The sequence below is a fragment of the Terrapene carolina genome, unplaced genomic scaffold (genome assembly GCF_002925995.2).
Source record: "Terrapene carolina triunguis isolate 2854851 unplaced genomic scaffold, T_m_triunguis-2.0 Scaffold69, whole genome shotgun sequence".
Lineage (NCBI taxonomy): Eukaryota > Metazoa > Chordata > Testudines > Emydidae > Terrapene > Terrapene triunguis.
In genome coordinates, this window is record NW_020664420.1 from 10,339,051 (window position 1) to 10,364,387 (window position 25,337).

Here is a 25,337-nt window from a genome sequence, read left to right on the forward strand (position 1 = left end):
GCTTGGGGCGGCAGAAATGCTGGAGCCGGCCCTGTTTATGAGCCTCTTGATATCTCTAGACATAGGCTTTCTCTATACTAGCACCTTTGTCAGTAAATCTTTTGTCGGTCAGGAGTGTGAAAAAAACCCACCCCCTTGACCGACATAAGTTTCAACGACAAAAGCACCGGTGTGGACAGCACTGTGTTGGCGGGAGACGCTCTCCTGCTGACATAGCTACCGCCATAGGTGCCAATTCCGTGGGTGCTCCGGGGCTGGAGCACCCACAGAAATAAATAGTGGGTGCTTAGCACCCACTAGCTACAGCTGTTTGGTGCCCCCACTGAGCTAATTGGGGAGGGACTTGGGGAGGGCAGAGAGCAGTGGGCAGGGGCTTCGGGAAGGGGGTGGAGTGGGGGCGGGAAGAGGCGGAGCCAGGGCAGGGCCTTGGGGGTGGGGGGGGGCGGGGCTTCATGGCAGAGCAGGGGTGGAGCACCCTCAGGGAAAACTAGAAGTTGATGCATATGACTACTGCCTCTTGTTGTGGATGGTTTAGTTATGCCGGCGGGAGAGCTCTCTCCGGTCGGCATAGAGCAGCTATATGGGAGACCTTACAACGGCGCAGCTGCATCGGGACAGCTGTGCCGCTGTAAGGTCTGTAGTGTAGTCATAGACTTGTGATCTAGTACTTCTTTCTGTTTGGACTGTGAGAACTCTAGCTTATATCTAATGTCACAAGTAAAGTCTACATGTATCCTGCAATCTTCTTCTTTTTTTTCTTTTTTTTTTTTTTAAATTGAACTGGTGGTATTTCCTGTGCTGAATGTCTCAAACTGTGTAGGTCAGAGGCATGTTCCCCACATAAATACTTCAGATTTAGTATTTCTCCTCCCTTGCTGGAGGTTACAGAACCACTATTGGATTGATTTGGTCATGCAATGATAAGGGAAAAATAGGTCTAAAATTCACCTGTGTCTCAGATGGCCTGTTTACTATTGCTGTTTGAGATAGTCAGCATCTGCAAATGCATTGTATAATATTTTCTAATTCTATAGCACCTTCTTTCATCTGAGAATCCCAAGGCACTTTACAGATGTCAATTAAAACTGTGTTATAACTCCTGCGACGGGTACCAAAATATCCCCATTCTGTAGCTGGGGAAACTGAGGCACACAGCATTGACATGACTAGCCCAGTGTCAGAGTGAATCAGTGGCAGAACATGGACTAGGATCCAGAACACTTGACTCCCAAATATGAACTCTCGGCTCTCTTATACATACACGTATGTAATTTAAGGCCACCCTTAAGTCAAATGGAAATTGCTCCATATCTCACACTCAGCAAAGCACTTTCCTCCAAGTGAAGTAGCCCTGATGGAATCTGCTAGGTGGAGGGAAGCTGTTTTGTTTTTTTTAATAGACCTCTAAAGGGAAGTTCAGTCAGACTTGGAACTTGCCCAATTTCGTAATTGTAGTCTGCTTTATATCTGCTAAAATGATGATGTGTGTGTGTGTGTGTCATACTTGGGAAGATTAGCCATGTTTAGTTAACAAAAGATTACAAGCCTCCATACTTGTGCCATGATTAGGCCCTTGGTTTTCAGTTTTTATTTTATTTAATTTTTTCCGGGAATTTATCAGTGTTTATTACCATAACAACAAAAATGGGTGGAAATCAATGCAAAAAAAACGATTAATAATTTTTCTGGGTAAATATCAGAGTTTATTTTGGTGGATAGAAAGACAGGGGAAAGGTATTCAGTAGATTAATGCTTTGAATTCCGTTCATCAATGTGGTTTGCTGCAGAACTAAAACAGAACTCAAAACACAGCGCCACCTCTGAGTTTAAGAAAACAATACATCTCTAATCCCCAAATAAAACTTTTCATTTGAATAAACAGTTTACTGTTGTAGACTTGGAACTATTAGCCTATAAATATTTACATTTAATAATTGGGCCACACCATTTGCAGCGCATACACTCAACTTCACCCTTTTCTTGGTTTTTTTAAACTTTTGAATATTTCCTTATGCTCTGAACTGTATTCTGATACAGATTTTCATTTTCTTCCCATTTTAGTGTGTCAAATCTTTAAACCGTTATCTGCTATCAGCTTGAAATGTGTACATGGTGGGCGTGAGATCCATCAGTACGTTCAGATGCACGCGCTCTTCAGAGCTTGCGTGCGGGCCTGTTTGTTTATTGTGTGTATCTTCTAGACTAGTACATAGCCTTACTTCAACAGGCAGCTTTGCATATACCCACAGACTAATGTATTATCGTAATACATATATCTCATGCACTGTATTGTATTTTCCTAATAAAACAAGTTATTTTTTATAGATTTGAATGATACAAAAGTTGGGTGAAAATCAGAAAAAAACTGAATAATACTTTTTGTAAAACCCAAGAATTTTTCAGTAAAAATTGGTTTAAACTGAAAGTGAAGGGGCTTAGACATGATTCAGGACTGTACAGATTCACAAAACAATTGCTCCTGCTGTATGGGACTATGCTGGCGGGGCCAAAGGTGGTACTATGTAATAAACATTATGTTTTCCTAGAAACTCAGGAAGCTTAGCGAGGCCTGTTCAATCCTTTAAATTAAGAGTTTCACCCTATATTTAAAATGTTTATTACTGATTCTAGTTATTGATAAGTGCATTCTGTATACTAAAGGAACATGGTACTAATTTGCTCATCCCAGCACTCTGAAATTTTGTATAGGAAGAAATACTTGAAATATTATTTTTATGATCAATTGTCCTTGAAACTGAGGGATGGCTGCAAAGCCTTTGAACATGAATTGCAACTCTGCTGAAATTATTAGAAGTATTAAAGCTGTAATTCATGACCCAGATAGCCTCAATGTTAATTGAAGCAGACTTTGCTTTAATTGGCTCTGTGAACTACATGATTCAATTGGGAATGTAATTGTACCTTTAAAAGTATAATGAATATTTTTCCCTAAAAGCAGCCTTTGAAATTTAACAAATCTATAATTGTGCTAACAAAAACAGTTGCTTCTAGATAAGTGCACTTGTATAATACTAATAATTAGTTTGAACTGGCCAGATGCCTCCTGATAAGATACTCCACTGCAGAAAACGGTCATCCAATATGCTGAAGAATGTAGACTCAGTTAAACAGTGACACAGAATGTAAACAATATTGTGCTAAAAAAATACTGGCTATATTGAATCAGATCTGGTTGTATAACACAGTTCTGCTTAGGGCTGTTGCTTACTATACTACCAGTTACTGAAAGGAAAAAAAAAGTCTAGTTTTGATTATGCGGACAGGTTTTAGATGGCATTTTATTCCTCTTTCAGTTCCTGTGTTCTCTCTTCTTATCCCTGTTCACAACTGCATCTCTGCTTTCACTTCCTTTTATATATTTTTTTTCTCACAATTGACTTCCCTCCTTCTTCTGGTTGTCTTATGTACCAAAACATCACCACCTCAACTCAGATCCCTCTTTAAAAACACTCTTCTACAAAACCTTCCAGCACCCACTTACAAACTATCTAAAAGGTATTAGCACTGCCCTGTGATTGTTCTTCATCTGAACAGCTATTGTGCTGCAAATCCAAATTGTAATTTTATAGATGTTCAATCCTTCAGTTTCTCAGTTGGAAGGTCTGCCCCTTACTAAACTTTTATAAAGAAGTAAATAACTGTGGCTCTCATTTATATTTAAAAAAAAATAAGGTTAAGTTTTGCCTTTGAATATGTCTGTAACTCCCACTGAAGTCAAAGAATTTTGTGGAGCAAGATTTAGGCCTTTATTTTAAAATGCAAAGGTCCATGTGAGCTGGAAATGAGGAAGTGAATTGAAGAGCATGGAACAAGGGAGGTCAGTTCAGGGGAATGATAAGAGAGAGAGGATGAAATAGAAATGAATAAGTAATAGACCTGGGGAAGGAGAGTTCAGGACAAAAAAAAGTGACTAATCCATTTTATTGGGATATACAGTACCTGGAATTAAATCTCCTGCATTCAAAAGAGGAAAGGGAGTACTGTTTTGTTCATAAGTGCTCATTCGTTGCAGTTAGGTAATTGAATTCAGTTACAGGGCTGGTGTTTTGTTTGGCTTAATTATAGTTCCTTGTTTACGATATTTAGTATTGAGAAAATGAAACCAGTCTCAGACAATGCTGATGTGTACTGTATTAAGGGTTACTTTTGCATTGCAATCTCAAATAATTTTTGGCTTCATATGTACAGAGCATTGATTTGAAATTGCATTATAATGGCAAACAAGTGGCTAGAATTTAAACTGTACTCAAAATTGAATTTGCCATGCCCAAACGATGACAGTGTTGTAGCATGAATTTAATTTTGTTTTATCAGACCCTGTTCTTTACAAAGTTATTTTTGTCAGCACTGCTGATTAATTCTGACAGGCCAGCTGTGTTTAGTCGTCCACCACCACCTAGCGAGGATTTACTCTGTTAAAAGCAGCATTTGTTTTTAATACTAACAAGACTTCTGTTAGTCTGTCTACAAACACTAAACTAATGTACTTTACAACAAACCCGCTGCACGTATGTGCTTCAAATCACACTTCCTTAAAGTGAAAGACATATAGATACAAAGGAGCAGTGATTGAGAAACAGAGCACAGTTGCTGTGTAAATAAGGGTAGCGTTCTGCTACAGTAGAACCTCCGAGTTATTGGGAATGGAGGTTGTTCGTAACTCTGAACAAAACGTTATGGTTCTTGCAAAAGTTTACAGCTGAGCATTGAGTTAATACACCTTTGAAACTTTACTATGCAGAAGAAAAATGCTGCTTTTAGCCATCTTAATTTAAATGAAACAACCACAGCAACAGTTTCCTTACCTTGTCAAATCTTTGTTTTTAAACTTTCCCTTTATTTTTTTAGTAGTTTACATTTAACACAGCACTGTACTGTATTTGCCTTTGTTGTTGTTGGTTTTGTCTCTGCTGCTGCCTGATTGTGTACTTCCGGTTCCAAGTGAGGTGTGTGGTTGACCAGTCAGTTGGTAATTCTGGTCTTTGTAACTCTACTCTGTGGGCAAAGCAGAAATGCAAATATGTGGGGGGCAGAGAGGGAGATAATTTTCCTAGGCATTTTGTTAGATACTTTTGAATGGTTTTCAAGGAAGTTGTTATCATCAGATTATACTTTATGGTATTTCCCTTCCATCATATAGTATTTAACAGCTGATTAGGTAATTTAAAAGACATTATAACTTCTGCTGCAAATATTCAAGTTATGTTTGATTAAGATAGTGTCGTTCCCTAATATCATTTGTGGTCCACCTATAAATCATTTAAAAAAACCCAAACCAGGTAGCATTTCACTATTCAAAAATGGTTTACACTCCTTTTGATAGTCTTGAATTTGTTACTAGGTAGTGGCTCCCTGTGCAACTTATTATTCAGTTAGTTTTGATCTCGTGAGCATATTATTGCTCACTTGAACAAATGTGTGTGCCTTATGAAAGCAAACGTGTGTGCATGTGAAAGCTAACCCAGCTCTGTATTTGACTGGGAAAGCCTGGCTTTGATGTAACACAGGAGCAAAGCATTAAAATATAACAAAAATCTGCTACCCCTGGCCCCGTACTGTGAAGTTCTGAGGATTATCAACACTGCATCCTTCATCTGTTGTCTTTTTAGACAGTAAGCTCTTTAGACTGTGTCTTTGTATGTGTTTGTATAGTTCCTGACACAATGGGCCACAATCCTACTTTAAGCCTCTGGGATTGCAATTATTATTAAACATTTATATTATGGTGGTACTTAGAGGCCTAACAGGCCAGCACCTCACTGTGCTAGGTGCTGTACAAATGTCTAAGTGGTAGTTCCTGCCCCAAAGATCTTGCAATCTAACCGCAATCCAAATAATAATTGAACCGAATGGGATCTGAGGACATTCAGCACTTCACAGGATTAGGTTCTAGGTTTGTAAGGTAACACAAACAGGATCTTACAAGGAGGCTCTGGAAAATTACAGCCTGCAGAAATGCATACCCACCAGTTGTCCCAGTAGAGCTCCATTTTTTAAGGACTGAAATAAGAGTCTAGAGGTGGAAGAGACCTGTTAGTTTATCTGTTTTTTTGCCTATTTTACATTTACTAGTTTTTCTCTAGTCTAGTTTTAAATGTGTTAAGTAACAGGGTTTCCATTACTTCCCTTAGGAGACTATAGCACAGGCCAATATATTTTCTCTGTCTGGAAGTTTTTCCTGACATTCAGCCTACATTGTCCTTTTCTGTACTATCCTATATAATTCTCTCCTCCTTGGTGTTTACACTGATGGCAAGTTCATTGGTTGCCATTAAAAGGTCAATATTGGCCAGCAGCAGTTTTCTATTCTAAGTACAGGGTACAACTATCAGGTAATTCATGGCACATGCTGACTGAATACAGTCCCCTGTATAGTAATAAATGTACCAGTTTTCCAACATTCTGTCAACTCACGGTCTGTCTACATTGCTCACTAAGCCCGGGCTCTGACTCAAGTCTGAGCCCAACCAACACTTCTGTCCCCACGCAAATTAGTCTGACATGAGTCAGCAAGCACTCAGGACCTGGGTCTTAGGATCCTGATAGGGGGATAGAGCCCGAGTCCCACTGAGACTCAGGTCCAAGCCCTGTCATTTTGCTGTGTGCATGCAGCTCAAGCCACAAATCCAAGTCAGAAGGTGAGGACCCTCTTCTACAGAGATACTCTCCACTTTCTTCTTACTGGCTGCCACAAAATATTATTGGTTACAGCCTACGCCTCCCCAGGCTAGCACTATCTGATATGTATCGGTTTCTGTCTCTCATGTTAGCAGGCATAGAAATGTGAACATGTGGTTAAGTGTTTTTATATTTGATTTATTTCATTTCCTTTTTCTCAGGTGAACTATAAGAAATGCTCTCCCGATTAAGAGTAGTTGCCACTCCCTGTGCACTGGCATGTCGCACCGTGCACACGAAAGAAAAAGGCAAGCCGCTGATGTTAAACCCAAGAACAAACAAGGTTAGTAGCGTGCATTTATCAAACATCTTATCTCCAGCTAGTAACAGTCCTGTGGACCTTGTTCTGGGATTGAAAATTATACTGATGTGAGGTCAGGGACTCGTTCTGTTCAGTGCTGGATCAGTGCCACAAAAGATATACAAGACTGAGGATTCAGTGGTGATTTAAAGTTTAATATCTTAGGGCTAGCAACAAAGACTTTCTGCCATTTTCACTCCTACAAATCCCTGATTTCCAATGGCATAACTAGGGCCCTACCAAATTCATGGCTATGAAAAACACATCACTGACCATGAAATCTGCTCTCCCCCGTGAAATCTGGTCTTTTGTGTGCTTTTACCCTATACTATATAGATTTCACGGGGGAGACCAGCGTTTCTCAAATTGGGGGGCCTGACCCAAAAGGGAGTTGCAGGGGGTCACAAGGTTATTTTAGGGGGGTTGCAGTATTGCCACCCTTCTGCGCTGCCTTCAGATCTGGGCGGCTGGAGGGCGGCGGCTGTTAGCCGGGCATCCAACTCTGAAGGCAGTGCCCCTCCAGCAGCAGCGCAGAAGTAAGGGTGGCAATACCATACCATGATTACTTTTGCGCTGCTGATGGCGGCGACTCTGCCTTCAGAGCTGGGTGCCCAGCTAACAGCCACTGCTCTCTAGTTGCCCAGCTCTGAAGGCAGCGCCATCCCCAGCAGCAGTGCAGAAGTAAGGGTAGCAGTACTGCAACCTCCCCAACAATAACCTTGCGAACCCCCGCTACACACACTACTCCTTTGTGGATCAGGACCCCTAAAATTGCAACACCGTGAAATTTCAGATTTAAATAGCTGAACTCATGGAATTTACAATTTTTAAAATCCTATGACTGTGAAATTGACCAAAATGGACCATGAATTTATATTTCCATCCCCCATCATGAATTAAAAATCCCATCTTTCTGATTATCCTCTTGCTTTTGTCAAGTTTAATTCCAACTTGGCTTTAGTATTTCAAGAAATACTAAAGCTCAAGACCAATATTTTATATCTGATATACCAGCTGGGAATCCTGCCTTTCAAGTGGTAGAAAGTATTAACCTCTAACTCTAAGTCTCTTAGCTGTCCGTGGGCTAGAACTAAGCCATCTCAGTGTGAAACACCCCCATAAAGAGGGCCAGCAAAAGGTCTTCACACAACTTAGAAACAGGGTTTAAGTGGGACTAAAGTTGTATGTTGACATTGTGTTGGCCCTCTGCATTGGGGAGGAATTTCACCCTAAGAAAACAGCCTCTTAACTGCAGAAGGAGATTTTCAAGGGCAGCTGCAATCCATGGGGACAATGAAACTCTCAAGAGGTAAGATGGGGTAATGGGAGCTGAAGACAGCCTTTTTTGGCAGCTGGTCCAAGGCTGTGAATCCCTTCTGTAAGAGATGAGGAAGATCACAAGCTTGATTGGCTTGGAGGAAAATATAACACCTGTCTCTTTGTTGCATCCTACCCATAATAGGAGAAAAAAATTCATTACTCTGCTGCTCCTGGAATGGTGGAGAAAAGAATCGTGAGATATAACGAGTGACTCCTAACTACCCCTGAAAGGAGAGGGAGAAGACAAAACATATGTCTTTGTTCAGACCACTTACATGGATTTATATAATTTGATAGGGTGCTCAGATACCACAGGGATGAGTGCTGTATAAACACCTAGACAGATAGAGATCTCTAGTGCTTTGAAACTGAGCGCCTGCTAAAATCATGTCGAAAGTGAAGTGGGAGTGGAGCGTGAGGAGAATTATGTGATTTGTCAAGGTACAAAGTCTTGTGACTTCTCCGAGCTAAAAGCTCTTGGCAGACCAGTGGAAATTATTTCAAAGCCCTCAAGCTTTTCCAAGCACTGGTTGTGCACCAGTGGTCAGAAAGGAAAACAATACATGATTGCTTGTGGCAGTAGCTTCTACATTTTGTTTTTGAAGGATGTAGTTTTATGATAAATGGAGCAAAATGCAATATTGGAAGGGAAGAAATTTGTTGTCGCACTTAATTCACAGTATCAATTTTGACTCAGACAAATGACAATGAAATAAAGAACCTTCTGGTCTATGAGGAGTCTGTTATCCTAGGTGATACCACTTGTCTGTTAGGGAACAAGTAGCAATACTAAATGGGGTCCCTTGTTCAGCAGCTCAGCAGAGAAATTAATGTCTGACTAGGGATGGAAATTGATTTACCCTTGCAATTGTAGACTGTCTTGCTGTATTGGAGATGAGACCAATGACTGGGGTGGTGTGAGGAAAAATTGCACAGCTGCACCTCATGCATGGATAAATAACAGACTTCAGTATCCATTATTGTGAAGCTGCTGAGATTGTCATCTCATTGTAGGATTTTTTGTTGGCAGGTCTAGTTGTATTGCTGTCTCATTCACTTATGTTACTTAATATTTTGTTTCCCTTACCACTTGGGACTTGGATAATAATGGGGACTAAATGCCATATTAAAAGCTGTAAGATGTCAACTGATGAAATTTGCAGACCCAGATCCCAACCCCCCACCTTTTGTGACCATTAAACTTCCCACCCCAGAACTCCTCCACCTGCTTCCCTGCTTGGCAAACACAAGAATTTAATTGCTCTTACCTTTTCGCCCATGAACTGGTTCCCACAGGTGCCAAATGCATAAATTAACTGAATTTGTTTGTTTCAAAAGTCCAGCTTTCAAGTTCTATTGTTAGGGCAGCCCAGGAAAGGTCAGAAGCTATACTGGTAATGTCATTGTCACTTCAACCAAACAATTGCAGAACATACTGTAACTGCATGAACCTATCTTTACATTCTTCCATGATGTTTGACATCGCAAAGCTGCTCTATGACAAGGACTCCAATTACAATCACTTAACTTTAAAGGCCTCTTGTTATGTCAGTGTTAACTGCTGTGTAAAAATAAGTAAGCTTGTTTGCTGCTTGGAATATAGTTAACCAAATACATTTGTTTACTATAGTCAACTATAAATGTTGTTACAGTATTCACTATTTGTATTGTGTTAGTGCCTACCAGTATCAGTCATGGACCATGGCCTCATTATGCTAGGCAGTGTACAAAGGCAGTACAAAAAGATGCTCTCTGCCCCAAAGAGCTTACAATCTAAGTACACCTCTACCCTGATATAACACTGTCCTCGGGAGCCAAAAAATCTTACTGCGTTATAGGTGAAACTGCGTTATATTGAACTTGCTTTGAGTCGCCGGAGTGCGCAGCCCCATCCCCCCCCCCGGAGCGCTGCCTTACCGCGTTATATCCGAATTTGTGTTATATCAGGTCGCATTATATCGGGGTAGAGGTGTATAAGCAAAGAGGCAACAGATAGATACAGACTGAGAGATCAGGGAGGAGAAGGAAAATAATTGTTTAGCAGGTGGTTTGACGGTTCCTGAGATTAAAAACGTACTGTAGGTCTAACTTTTAAAGATGGCCTCACTTGTGTTGAGGGTTTATTATCCATTCTTGAAGGGACCTAAATGCAAAGAGGAGTTAAACTATAAAATCTGCAACTTGTTCTCCTTTTCTATTTGAGAAGGTGTTTAGACATGTCAAAAATGTATGTAGGCTTTAGACTTGCAGTTCATTTACCTTAGTTCAGTCATCCACCTCAAAGCTGCTGAATTTTTTGTAGACGTGATGCCTTTGAGTGTTTCAAGGGAAAATAAAACCAACCTAGATTGTTCAATTAGAAGACGAACAGTTTAACAAAATATCTCCAATTGACAGGGCCGGCTCTGTCTTTTTTGCTGCCCCAGGCAAAAAAGTCTCCGGCCGCCCCCCCTCCCCCCGCGGGGTGGGGGGGAGGGCGGCAGGAGCCCCGGGGGGAGGGCGGCGAGCCCCGGCGGGGGCTCCGCTCTCCCCCCAGCGGCCAGAGCGCGGGGGGCAGCGCGGCGAGCCCAGCCGTGGCCCCGCTCTCCCTGGGGGCTGGAGCGCCGCGCTGCCCCCCTCCGGGTGCCGCCCCAAGCACAAGCTTGGTGGGCTGGTGCCTGGAGCCGGCCCTGCCAATTGAGTAATTAGTGACAGCACACATCTAGATCAGGGGTTCTCACAAAAAAAATTTTTGGTGGCCTCAGAGTGTAGCCACCAACTCTTGCTGGTGGCCTTACTGATACTGTTTCCTAAAATATTTTATTAACTTAAGGAAAAACTAATAAATAGCATATATACACATCCACATCATTGTTTTTTATAGATATTACTGCGAAAAGTGATATTTGTATGTTTGTTAATATCAATCACTTTTCACAGGTCACTTAGTAGCTATCTGGAAGGCTGTGAAAAGTGATACTTGCATGTTTGTTAATGTCACTTTTCTCAGCAAGTCCCAGGACAAATTAAGCCCTGAATGGGGGAGGAGGGGTCGGAGGCGGAGGCAGTGGGGGACATGGTAGAATGGATGTAGGCCGGGAGAGGCAGTGGGGCGATGCAGGGGTGGGTGTGGAGCCAGGAAGGCAGTGGGATCCAGGGGCAATGGGGAGGGGGGCACGGATGTGGGGCCAAGAGAGAGGAGGGTGAGTGGTGAGCCCTGCAGCTGTGCGGTTGGAGCTGGGGGTTGGTGCCCACTGCCGTGCGGCTGGGGGATCAGTGCTTGTGGCCAGAGCCCGGAGCTGGGGGCAGGAACTGCACGGCCGGGGAGGGGGTCAGTGCCATTCCCGGATCAGGGATTTGGAGCCCAGGGCCAGTGCCCGCCACCATGTGGCCAGAGCCCGGAGCTAGGTGCTGGAGCCCAGGGCCATGTGGTTGGATCTGCGGGTCAGTGCCCGCCGCCACCGGGCTGAAGCCAGCACCTGCTGCCGCATGCCCGGGGATCGGTGCACACCCGGGGCCGGGGATCGGCGCCTGCTGCCACGCACCCGGGCCAGTGCCTGCTGCCGCGAGCCCAGAACCAGCGGGCAGGACTGGGAGTCAGAGCACGCAGCTAGGGGTCGGTGCCCAGGGCCAGCAGCTGCTGCCAGGGTCCCAGGGGTCGGTGCCCAGGGGCAGCAGCTGCTGCCAAGGTCAGGGGTCAGTGCCCAGGGGCAGAGGTCGGAGTCCGGGGCCAGCAGCTGCCACTAGGGTCGGGGGCCGGTGCTGCGAGGCCGGCACTGTGTGGCCAGAGACGGGGATTGGAGCCTGCCGCTGTGTGGCCAGGGGTTGGAGCCTGAACTGAAGCCACGTGGCCAAAGGCTAGGACCGTGTGGCCAGAGCTGGGTGTCAGCACCCGAAACCCTGCAGCCAGAGCTGGGTGCTGATGCCTGAAGTCCCATGGCTGGAGCCCTGGTCCGCACAGCCAGGCTCCCTAAGTCCCGCTGCTGGATCCCACCTCCCAACCACACCAGGGCTGAAGCCCAAGCCTCATCTCCTCTACCCCCTGGTAGAGAACTCACCGGGCTCCTGCAACGTTGTGCCCCACCTGTCTCCAGGGGCCGTGCAGGGCTGTGGATCCAGGAGGAACAGGGCGGGGGCAATGCTTTGCCTCTGCCCTTCCTCCCCCCATCACTGCTCAGGAAGCTGTCATGGCTGCAGGGAAACCCCCTGGTGGCCGCATTTGAGAAACATTGGTCTAGATCAGTGGTTCCCAAACGTGTTCCGCCGCTTGTGCAGAGAAAGCCCCTGGCGGGCCAGGCCAATTTGTTTACCTGCCGCGTCCGCAGGTTTGGCTGATTGCGGCTCCCAGTGGCCGCGGTTCGCTGCTCCAGGCCAATGGGAGCTGCTGGAAGCAGCAGCCAGTACATCCCTGGGCCCGCGCAGCTTCCAGCAGCTCCCATTGGCCTGGAGCAGCGAACCGCGGCCACTGGGAGCCGCAATCAGCCGAACCTGCGGACGCGGCAGGTAAACAAATTGGCCTGGCCCACCAGGGGCTTTCCCTGCACAAGCGGCGGAACACTTTTGGGAACCACTGATCTAGATGAAATGGTAGGTGAACAATTACAATCCATCATGCTGGTGACTTCAGCTTTGCCAAATCAGCGTGTGATTGGAAATAAGTTTTAAAGGATGCAAACAGCTCAGGTGATCAGTGGTGGTATGCAGAGATTTCAGCATGTAAGTGACTGGTTCATATTCAGCCTAGATCACTAACGAGTGAGAGTTACTGCCTGCTATCTGATGGCTGTTTGGTGGCCTTTGTGAAGTATATCAAACAAACCGAGGTTTAACTATAACAGTTGGCATCCTTGCTGCAGGTCTCACCAGAGAGGTTAAGCATTGGGCACAGAGACGAAATTAACTAGTAGCTTCATGTCAGGGTGTGAGATATGTTGATGGGAAATTCTGGAAAGCTTATGCTAATGTTGTCCGAGTTTGATAAGGTAGGGAAGTGCTATTACCTGCATTTTATAGATGGGGAACTGGGGAACAGATCACACACACAAAAACACCATCCATCGCAAAATGTACTTTATACATCTGTTTTGACAAGTGTAGCTGAGTTTTATTTTGAATGAGACTACTTTACAATATATTAATGTGCTGTAAAATTTTATGGAAGTAGTTTAATATTAAAATGAAAACTCACTGTTGTATTCTGCTATTAAATCTAAGGGGGCTTTTATTTTTTGTTAAGAAATACAAGATCTGGAAAATGAGAGTTAATGAAGCTCTGGTGCATAGTGTATTTGTATACTGCATCTATATTACAGAAACTTTGAATGAATTCTAATTAAGAATAATCATTTATATTAGCTTTGCAAAATGGTCATGAGCATTTATCAGCTCTGGTACAAAATACATTCACCCAACCCCTACCACTGGTAATAATTTTAAAAGCCATCCGTATATTCTCCCATATCAATTTCCTCCATTTCCCCCCTCAAAAAACGCCAAGCCTTCTTACCTAATGGTGTTAGAACAGTCAATCCTGCAGAATTCTGCTCACCTGGTCACCTTCATGTAAGTGGATGAATGCAATGTTATAAGGCTGATTTGTATAGCACCATGCAGTTAGCGGAGTAGTCAGCTAGGAGGGTCAGAGTAAGAACAGGTCCCTGTGCCAAAGAGTTTATGGATGAAGGCACAGTACAGAATGCACAGACATGCCTATGGCTTCACTAGAAGGGTGTCCGCAAGAGAACAAAGTGCTGCTTTTGATTCTGAAGCAGTATGTTGTAATGGTGGGTAGAAGTGTAGTTAATATTTGTCGACTACTCTTTAGGTTGTGGTATCCGACACTGTGCTGGGTGATTTCCAGTACACAGGAAGAGATAGTCTCTGCCCTGAGTGTACAGTCTAAAAAGGACACCTCTCTTTTCTTGGATCTCTGAATTGTAAAGAGGATTAAGACACTAATCTAGGTGAAAGTCAGGGCAGAGAACAATGGAGGTGGACACCTGGAGCAGGAGAAGAGAGGCTGGGGTCAAGTAAAGAAAGTGACCACTGGGGACCTATTGCTGCACCATGCTGAGCACATTTTCAGAACTGCTTAGGCCCCTCGGCTCCTATTGAAGTAATTGTGAACGGAGGGTGATCATCACCTCTGAGGAGATAAGCAGCGTGCTGCCGGATCGGCAGGGAGGAGAGGGTGAGAATAGGAAAAGAAGAGGAAGGGTAGTTAAAAAGCATAATGTATGAGAGAAAACAAGTGAAGGCAGGTCCCTGGAGGATCTTGATAGTGCTGTCCTAGACTGGATATGGTCACATCCTCATTTTTGTGGCTGAGGGAAAAGGAGGAGGAGTGAATAGAGTGGACATAAATGCAGTAGGAGAAATAGCCAAAATATTGCATCGTTGGCTTCAGGGATTGACCAGAAATTAAGATGCATCTCTGAATGTGAAGACTCGAGTTGTCCAGATATACAGTGTGGGAAACTGTAGTGTCGTTTAAAAAAAATTCTAACATGTTAACACTGCAGTCACTCAAGCAACACTGAACTTCTAGGATGTCTGTAGACTGGGGGGGTGGGGAGGCGGCAGTTCAGCGGCAGGTCCTTCGCTCCTACAGGGAGTGAGGGACCTGCCGCACCCGAATTGCCGCAGGTGCCGCCCCTCTCCCTTGGCCGCCCCAAGCACCTGCTTGTTAAGCTGGTGCCTGGAGCCGGCCCTGTGGGGAGGAAAGCAAGTACGTCACATAAACAAGAGTGGGTAGCTATTAAAAAATATATATCAAACAAGCCTTGAAATTTTTATTAAGGAACCAGAAGACTTGTGGTCACAAGGGGGAATTAAGAGAATGTCATGCCTAAGTATTTATGGTCTCAGTGGTAATTGAGTAAATTGTTTTAAGGGACCTAACCAAGAACTTTGACTGAGATCATGTACTTTTCACTGGTGGATAGTTCCATATGGTTATGGATAAAATGTTAGCTTGGACTACCATGGTACACAGCTAAAGGTACTCTAGGGTTACAGTGTATTTAAAAAATTGGATAGACATTCAAGGTGTTATTGATCCATGTTTTATATACCTTCTGAAGTGATAGATCGTGCTTTGTTCCTTCACAGCAAGAATCTTCATGATGCTTTTACTTTTGTAGTGCCTAAAATATGGTGAAAATATTGTTACTGTTTTCCAGTTGTTAATTTCAGATTCCGCACCTGTTTCATTGATGATAAATGTGGAGTTTGAGGGATGGTCATGTAATAGGGCATGAATTGCGGCACAGTAATGAATTAATGGGACAGTTCAAAAAATCAGGAGTTATTTGATATATATGCTGGCAAAGTTCATTTTCACATAACTTTCCAGGATACGTTTACCTCTATGGAATGCACTAAAAGTATTACATAGGGAGTAAAAATGAAAAAAAGATGAATTTAGTTTAAAAAAAATGATGACTATTGAAAGTGAACAATTCACATGTAAACTATAGATTGAAATTTGTTTTCATAAAGTATTGGATTATAACTAGTACACTTTCAGAAATCAGGATCTGTTTGTAGATGACTCACAAACAGAAAAAGGGATAAATTCATTAGATAATTTACTATCAATAAATCTACCAGCCTGAAGGTTAAGTCTTACCAAACAACAACAACCAGCCATCTATACTGCTGGTTAGATACTTGAAATTCACCAGTAAAGGTTTTCTCAACAAAATATCAGGAAGATCAGTTACTTGTAAAGAAGTAAAATATATTAGGACTCCTAGATATTTGTATTTATCTGAGATTAGTACAACTAAGGATATTTGGAATCTTTTTTTTTTTTTTTTACCCTTCATAAACTTAATTTGTTACTATTGATGGAGGAGGCTAAAGCTTTTTTTGTAGTAGGAGATTACAGTTGAAGAGATTAAGAGATCAGTTTTATCCTTAACTAAAAGGAAGGCTTCAGGTTCCGATGCTATCTATCCCAACAGAGGTCGGAGGGCACTACAAATAAATTTTTTGGCTGGATAGATTATCAGAAATGTGTAGGGAAATGTTCCAAACAGGGATATTCAAAAGGAACGTTTCAAGAAGCAAATATCACTTGAGTGTTAAAACCCAGCATATCTCCAAAGGAATCTCCATCTGGATATAATCCAATTTTAAAGGTAGAAATGTGCTCTGGAGGAAGATATATGTGCTGATGATTAAAGCATAGGAAGTCAGGAAATCTGGGTTCTGTCTGTGCCACTGATTTAAATGATTTGCCCAAGAACTCACTACTGCTCTATGCCTAGTTTCCCCAACTGTAAAGTAGGAATACGAATTCCTTCTTCCCAGTGTCATGAGGCTTAATTCATTAATATTTGTGAGGTGCTTAGAAATGGTAGTGATGGGCATCAGAGAAATGGATAGTCATAAATATAGATACATGTAAATTTTAAACAAAATAACTACTTTAGCTGACAAAAAGATAAATAGTAAAATAAACTAACTTTTTCCCCCTTTTGTTTACAGGGCATGGCCTTTACATTACAGGAAAGACAAATGCTTGGGCTCCAAGGACTTTTACCTCCTAAAATAGAGACACAAGACATTCAAGCCTTACGCTTCCATAAGAATTTGGCAAAAATGAGTGACCCCTTGGAAAAGTAAGAATTAATCAGTATTTTTCTTACCTATGTGTAGTGCAAGCTTAAAAGACTCCGAGAAAATCTGATTTATTATAATATCAAGGCAGATCTTTTGCATCCAGAGGATTTTATAATTGGCAGATATTTTTTTTAAATTAATGCAAACTGTATTTATCACCCGGACTTGTGCAGCTAACTAGGTTTTGTATTGATTTAAAGGAGGACATTTGTGTTACTCCACAGTTGTGATGTGATGTGAAAAAGAATATACATAAATGAAAGGTCCAGTCTTGCAGTACTTGCTCAGGCAAAACTTCTGTTAACTTATATGGGAGTTTTGTCTGAGCTAGGACTGCAGGATCGGGCCGTAGCATTATAGCATATTGGCAGAAACATTACTGTTATGTTTCTGGCAGCCTTTCTGTTGTACTTTAGGAGTTTATAATATGGATGAGTTGAGTGTCAGGTTCTCCAAATCTAGATATATAATTTTTCAGATTTTTGTAGAGATGCCCAGAAAAAAATGTGGAGAAAGAAAATCAATTTAGGACTTAAAAATCAGACAGGAACAATACAAAAGTATTTAATTTTATCTTATATATATTAACTTATGACTAGAGAGAAACAAAAGATGTTTTAACATTTATGGGGCACTTCATGATTAACCCTTTGGTGTGTTTTTTCTTATTTTGAACTCTCTAGCCTAGAAAATACTTTTTTTTTTTTTTTTTTTTTTTAAGGATGCTCCTGTTGGCTGCAATGGCTTGATGTTTTTATTGTTGACTTATGTTAGAATGTAACGTCCTAAAAGCCAGTGAGTGGAAAGCTAGAATGATTTGGGGTTTATCACTGATTTACATTAGGACCACATCAAGATTCCTACTGCAGTCCACTGATAATAGAACCAAGTAACTTGAATCAGTATCACATAGCCTGTTGGAATGGAGCAATGAAATAGTTTCCATTAGGAATGCTTCTGGAACTGCTCTACTGCAAACCAATGGCCCAAAATGAACCCTTAATGAATGTCTTTTGAATCTGCATTGTAATAGAGAAAACAAAGATTCAAGAGTTTATTTTTTAATATTTAAAATTTTTGGTGTTTGCAGAATCAGACCCCTAATTAACTGCATTAATTTTATATTTTTCTAGTCCAACTTCTGTTTTGACCTCAGAAGGCTATAGAAAGACATCTGGAGAATGCTACTTTATTTCTATTCTAAACTATGAACATTACAATTTATATCTTAAAACCAAAATGCATTTTCAGTCATTATATTAGAAAAAAATTAAATGTTACTTTTGCACAATTAAATGTCCATCCACTCATTTGTTTATCGTAGGACCCAGATGAGATTGTGGTTAGTGTTCAAAAATTCTCAGTGTGGGAACTTTTCATTTAGAAAAGAACGAGGTTAGGAAATCCTAACATTAAAAACCTCACGTAAAGTAATCAACCTTTAAACTGCAAATCAGTTGTGGCAGGGGACAGAGGGAGGTAGGAATGATCTCCTGTCATAGTGTACATCCATAGGTTGGTGTGCTATCATACACAGTACAGTACACCCAGTATTTTTATTTAGAATTTGTCATTGTTTAATTCTATATTCTCCAGTTTACATCAGTTTCTCAAGGCCAGGGTTGAGTCGGAAGGAAATGCAAGATCTAAAGCAAATTGGTTTATGCCTCGGCATTTCACACTGTATGTTTCTAGATAGATAGATGCAAACCGTTTTAAGCTAATTCTTCTTTTGCCTTGTTTTCCTGTGTGATTACAGGTATATCTACATAATGGGAATCCAAGAGAGAAATGAAAAGTTATTCTACAGGATATTACAAGATGATATCGAGAGATTAATGCCAATAGTATATACACCAACAGTAGGTCTAGCCTGTTCCCAATATGGACATATCTTTAGGAGACCAAAGTAAGGACAGTCATTTTATTTTTGAAATGAGTGCCAGTAATTTTCTTAAGTATGATTTTTATTTCTACTGTAATTCAGAATTTATATGGAACACTTTCACTTGCATATTTTGGCACATGGAAAGTAAAAGGCTGGGTCCTTGGCTGTGGCTAAGGAGTGCACAGCTCAGCAAAGGCAGCATAAAGCTCACCTTTCCATTCCTCTGATCCTGGGCCAGATGTTTGCTAGGCTGGGCCAGTCCCCCAGTGTAACTTAGAGCAGCCTAAAAGCGGCTCTGAGTTATGCCAGTGGTTGATATGGCAGCCAGAGATCAGTGGGACATAAAGACGCTCTGGCCATGCCCCTTTCTTCCAGCCATACCCCTGCACTGACAGCAGGGAAGGGGGTAGCATAAGAACTGTTGCAGAAGTTCTATACTGATCTGTCATCCCTGGGGGAATTGGGGTGGTGGTGGTCCTGCCATGGCTGCTGACACTAGCTTTAGGGCCACTTTGCCCTGGTGGTGTGACTCAAACGGACTCATGGCAGTACAGAATCCAGGTCGTCTTGTGAACAACTGTATGACTCTACATTTAGCTTTTTAATCTAGCATGTTATCTTGGTTGCATAGACTTAGTTATAACTGTCATTCATTGTCTCTTTTATATTCTTTTGTGTAAGCAATTGCAAAACTTGTAATTAATTAGCACCAGAAATGTCTTTAAAACCTTGTTTTGCAAAGCAGAGTTGAAGTTTTAATTATCGAGTATAAAAGTATTTCCATTCTGATTTTGTTTCAGAGGATTATTTATTTCTATCTCAGACAGAGGTCATATTAGGTCAATTGTGGACAACTGGCCAGAAACTGATGTTAAGGTATTACCACCACAACACTCCTTTTTTCTAATTGTCTTTTCTTTTTGAATCCCAACTCATCTTTTAAAAAAGTGGATAGTTTTATTGAGAGACATGCTGATGCTAAATAATGCATGCATGGCAATTGTATGAGAATGACAGCTGTATATAGTTTATAACAGTTCTGCACATAAAGGTGTGTGGGGTTGTGCCCTAAATCCAAGCTTCTAGTTCAAGACCTACAGCATGAAAGCTGCAGATTGACCATGTTTCTTTCCTATGCCAATTGTGATCATCACAATATAGAATAAAAGTTACAAAACGCTTTTTTCTTAACAGTTCTATCTGGAGAGGATTTTGAGGTTTGTTTCTTAACATGCCTGTCTTTCTCTGAATTACCCACTGTTGCTGTTTTAGGGTAAGACAGAACTGGGAGTTGGGAAACCTGGGTTCTATTCCCAGCTCTGCCACAAACTTCCTGTCTGACCTTGAACAAAACACTTGGAGTCTGTGACTCTGTTTCCCCGTCTTTAACATTGAGCTAAAAACACCAAATTTGAAGAAATGTTCTGAGGTTAAATTCATTAAAGTTACTGGAAAGTATTTTGAGATCCTCCAGTGGAAATGCAAAGTCTATTTACAATGGTAGTACTTAAAAACTTGTCAGCTGCTTTAGATAACTAAGTAATTATTTGCAACAAGATAGGTGATTCCTGTGGTCACTTTAGGCAAGTACAGGGAACACTGCTGATACTAATGTAACCTTGTCTATTTCCTCTTAGGTAAAATTAGCTAGTCCTTAAGTATTGCCACTAGAGACAATAAATTCTTTGCAAGCTATTCTTAATTTGTTTTAATGGTTAATTTTGCCAAGAAAAATGTATGCAATATTGCTTTATCCTTTATGTCCATGACTATCAAAGTTTACCTTTAATCTTTGTGTAATTTTAAGGCTGTTGTAGTAACTGATGGAGAGAGAATATTAGGTCTTGGAGATCTGGGTGTCTATGGAATGGGAATTCCTGTAGGAAAACTATGTTTGTATACAGCATGTGCTGGAATACGGCCAGATAAATGCCTGCCTGTATGTATCGACGTTGGAACTGACAATCTAGTAAGTTAAACAGTATTTTGCCTGCCATAAAGAAATCACTTTTTGAGGGTGGTTTGTAGTAAAAATTAGTACTATAAGAAGGTGTATGTATCTGAGTGAGTACTCTGTGTTAAGATTGAATCATCTTGTGTAATATTAAGTAGTTTGGAATTAATTTAAAGCTGAATATTAATATCTGAGACTCCCCAGCTATGTATATAAAGTTAAGTGGTGCATTTGGACTGTTACTTAAATGCTGATCTCGACTGCAAAGCAATGGGAAAAGGTGACCTGATTTTTAAGCTGCTGGAAGAGCGAACCAGATTTGTTAAAGCATTATTACTCTGAATGTTGATTCGTCCCATTGTAAGGACAGTGATGCAATGTTTTCAGGTAACAGTTGATATTTGTCTAACCTCAGAACTTGTTCCTTTATGTCTGTGGCTATGTAGCATAGTGTTCCCAGTGTAGTATTGTTGTCTATTTTATTTATATTGCAGAAATACTCCAGCAGGGATAGGACTTCCTTGTTGCTAACCATTGTGCAAACATATAGGAAGACACAGTCCCTGCCCTGAAGAGTTTCCAGTTAGATCCTGTTAGACCTTTTTTGTTTCAGGAGGCTGGATTCACTATAGGCAAAATCAAACAATACTCCAATGCCTTAGCAAATCATTTGTATTTAACTACTAACAAAACTATGAAAAGAGAGAATTTAATCTCTCTCCCAATTAAGCATCTGGAAGGAGACTGACAAAGGCACAAATAGGAGCTAACTAACCGTTGTGCCTTTGAAAATTTACCCCCTTTTTCTTTTCAGCTTATTTTACTTCCCGATTGTATTTTTAAAAGAAAATGTCTCCTCTGTTCCTGTGTATTTCATTTTAACCAGTTTCCCAAGATTCCTAATTCCAGCCCCGCCCCCAAGTTTCTTTTCACAAACATTTTAGACCCACGCATGTCCAGTTAAGTTGCAAGCTCAATTAGACATGAAGCATTCTCATCAAAGGCAGCTAGAATTCAAGTTTGTGAAAGTGATGGAGTTGGGGAGAAAGCAGAGGGAGAAATAGAAAGGGAGCAAAAAATGGTGGGTGACTGCTAGAAAATCCAGAGAATTGCCACCAATACCTAGGATTTCTGCAGTATTTGCTCCATTGGCTGCAGAATCAAAGAATTCCTGGCTCCCTTACTATATGGCTAGCTAGAAATTCAACCGTGAAAATACTCCCGGAAGGAAAGATAGCTGAAATCCTTCTCAGTATCTTATCTCTGGGTAGTGATTGAAATATGTCACTTAGAACTTTGGAGGGTGTATATTGAGTGAATGAGTGATTTCATTCTGCTGCTATCTTTGGTTTATTTTATAGACGCTATTAAAAGATCCTTTTTACATGGGCCTGTACCAAAAAAGAGACCGCTCACAGCTTTATGATGACCTGATTGATGAGTTTATGGAAGCCATTACAGACAGGTATGGTACTGAATTGGTTACTCATAAATTTGTCAAGAAGTAGTGGGCCCGGGGAAACATCACACAACTTCCTTTTCAAATGTCATATCGGGAGAGAATATAGTTGAGTGACTAGAGTATAGGACTATGAATCAGGAGACCTGAATTCTAGTCCTGGTTCTACCAGTGACTTTGTGTTTGACTTTGGGCACATCTCCTGTCCTCTGTGTAAAACATATATAAGACAGAGATAGCATTTAACCGTTTCCAGGAAGAGCCCAAGGACTGCTTCTGGCCCTAAACAACTCTGTGTGTATATATAGGAATTTTTGATTTATTAATTTGTCAATTGATAAAATATCGTGCTGTATTCTTTAGGTACGGCCATAACACACTTATTCAGTTTGAAGACTTTGGGAATCATAACGCTTTCCGTTTTTTGAGGAAATACAGAGAGAAATATTGCACCTTCAATGATGACATTCAGGGTAAAATGTTCACTTCTGACTCTTGTTACATATGTGAAAACCTTCCCCCCAAAATATGTTCTGTCATGTCAATCTATTCAGCTCTCCTGAGAGTTCTATTTCCTTTGTAGGGACAGCTGCAGTGGCCTTAGCAGGAATGCTGGCAGCACAGAAGGTTGTTGGGAAAGCAATCACAGAGCATAAAGTTTTGTTTCTTGGAGCAGGAGAGGTGAGTTCTGCAACGGTCTCTAGTGCAATAAAAGTTAAATCCCATAGAACTGTAAAAAGGGATGTGGGTGTTCTTTGTGTTTTCTTACAGAACTCTGTATGCGAGAGGCCTACTGAACTGTATTTAAAGGAAATGCTTCTTTACAGAAGATCATTATTTATTTTGAAGTTTGGGTTTAACATTTACAAAAGGATAATTTTCAAGGGCCAGATTCTCACTTCACCCATACAGACATCATAAAGCAGATGGGCCCAGGCATACAATGGCAGGGTTTAGCCCCCAAAATTATGATTCCGCACGCGCGAGAAAGTAATTGTTAGTTCTTACCATATTGGGAGGAAATGTACCATGATTTTCTTAGTAAGTTAAACTGATGGATGTTTCCTTTATTTTCAACTACTTGTTCTTTATCTGTCAGGCTGCTCTTGGAATTGCAAACCTCATCGTTATGGCTATGATGGAAAGCGGTATTTCTGCAGAGGAAGCATATAAGAAAATATGGATGTTTGATAAATATGGCCTGTTGGTTGAGGTGAGGGTCTGCCAGGCCTTTTGAATAACACAGTACACGTTGCCATTCTCTTTCCTTTCCTTCTCACAATCAGAATCAACTTAAATCTTTAGGGCCGAGAACAAAAGGTAGACGCCAATCAAGAACCATTTACGCACCAACCCCCAGACCAGGTGCCAAAGACATTTGTAGATGCGGTGAATGTACTTCAGCCGTCAGCTATTATTGGTCAGTAAACTTATTTCAGACTCCTTAGATAATATATGTTGTTAATTTTATCTTGCTGTCACTGGGCCAGTTGCTGCTTTCACTTTTACCAGTGTACGTATCGCGTATATAACACATAGCATAACCCCGCATATGTCGATGGGGCTACTCTGCATTTGCACTGGGGTAAATGACAGCAGAATTTGGTCCACTGTTTTAAAATACGTATAAAATGCTTTTGGGGCTCAGTGTATCATGTCTCTAACACATACAGGCTCAGCTCTTTAGCTATGGCTGAGGAGCTCAAAGCCCAACTCAGGGGCATGACCTTTTTTTGCTCCCCACTCCAATCCTGGGCTGGCCAGTCTGCTGGTGTAGCTTAGAACAGCCTACAGACTGGTCTGAGTTACACTGACTGCCAGTGGTGCAAAAGAACGATACTGCAACTGCGGATCAGTGAGAAATAGAGAAGATCCAGCTACTCCCATTTCTCTTGTCACATTCCTACCCCAGCAGCTGGGAGAGAGATGGTGCAGGAACTGCTTTGCATACTTTGTGTCACCACGATACCCCCTATGCTGAAGTAATTTTTCCCATGGCTGGCTACACTGACTTTTGAGCTAGTATCTGCCAGCAATTTGGTGCAAAGCAGATGTTCTGCACCCCAGTCCCTGATCCCCAGTATTCATTGTGTGAGTATGTATGTATGTATATGTTAATTATAACAACCCCTAGTAGCCACCGCTATAGTTAAGGCTGCAAAATGGCTTCTGTTATAATACCATATTTTTTCTTTGCACATAACTTTTTGAAAAAATATGGTTTTGGGCTGAGTCTTTGCCCCTGAGTGTGCGCATGTGTGTGTGTGTGTGTGTGTCTGAGTGTGCGTATTCATTTTTATGTATTTGTGCATATGTATGTCAAGTGTGTTAAACTGTTTGAGTTATAAAATGATTGTGGGGAGGAGGAATACTTTATTCTTAAGGCCCCTTCCCGCCTCATAAATAACTAAAAAATATCTGAACTTTGAAAATTCAAGCGTACTGATTTGTAGTGTCTTCACTGGGTTTGAATAGTGTAGGGTTTAAGTTTACAAAGCATTTCAAATTAGAGATGGAAAAAACCTTTTGGGTCATCTTGTGCATCTCCTGACAGTGCAAGATTGTTTCCCACAGCTCATTTTCTAGATACAGCTTGTTTTAATGAACGATGAATATTTATTCAAAGCCTTTTATTGGTTTTCCTGAGTGTGACTGACCTTAACAGTGATAATCTTGATTCACATCAGAAATAAATAAATACAGTGTAAACTTCTTGCAATCATTGTCCCATTTTACATGTATAACTGTAATTTTTGTATCTTTCCATTTATTTCAGGAGTTGCAGGGGCTGGCCGACTCTTTTCACATGATGTGATCAAAGCCATGGGTTCCATCAATGAAAGACCTATAATATTTGCACTAAGTAACCCTACAGTGAAAGCTGAATGCACTGCTGAGGAAGCTTATACATTAACAGAGGTACGTAGTGATGAAAAATGTCAATGCACATATATTGTTTTTCTGTCTGTTATGTAAGAGTGCAAAACCCCAAGCATTTAAACTTGGAATTTCTCCATGTAAAGAATACAATTGCTCATTACCTTCCAGTTTCAAATTCATATTTGTCTTAGTATAAATTAAAAAGCAGCTCCGATTTTAAATGATTACA

At 41.3% G+C, this 25,337-nt stretch overlaps 1 protein-coding gene across 1 annotated transcript in view; it reads left to right on the top strand.

Annotated features, from left to right (window-relative positions):
• Positions 1 to 25,337, top strand: part of ME2 (malic enzyme 2) — a 41,626-nt gene that overhangs the window by 2,851 nt on the left and 13,438 nt on the right. The window contains exons 2-12 of the mRNA XM_026649319.1: positions 6,861 to 6,982; positions 16,793 to 16,926; positions 18,687 to 18,836; positions 19,616 to 19,691; positions 20,623 to 20,784; positions 22,131 to 22,234; positions 22,592 to 22,701; positions 22,812 to 22,909; positions 23,328 to 23,441; positions 23,534 to 23,648; positions 25,005 to 25,147. Of these exons, the coding sequence (XP_026505104.1) occupies positions 6,875 to 6,982; positions 16,793 to 16,926; positions 18,687 to 18,836; positions 19,616 to 19,691; positions 20,623 to 20,784; positions 22,131 to 22,234; positions 22,592 to 22,701; positions 22,812 to 22,909; positions 23,328 to 23,441; positions 23,534 to 23,648; positions 25,005 to 25,147 (1,314 nt within the window). The 5' untranslated portion in view covers positions 6,861 to 6,874. The remainder of the gene's footprint in view (positions 1 to 6,860; positions 6,983 to 16,792; positions 16,927 to 18,686; positions 18,837 to 19,615; positions 19,692 to 20,622; positions 20,785 to 22,130; positions 22,235 to 22,591; positions 22,702 to 22,811; positions 22,910 to 23,327; positions 23,442 to 23,533; positions 23,649 to 25,004; positions 25,148 to 25,337) is intronic.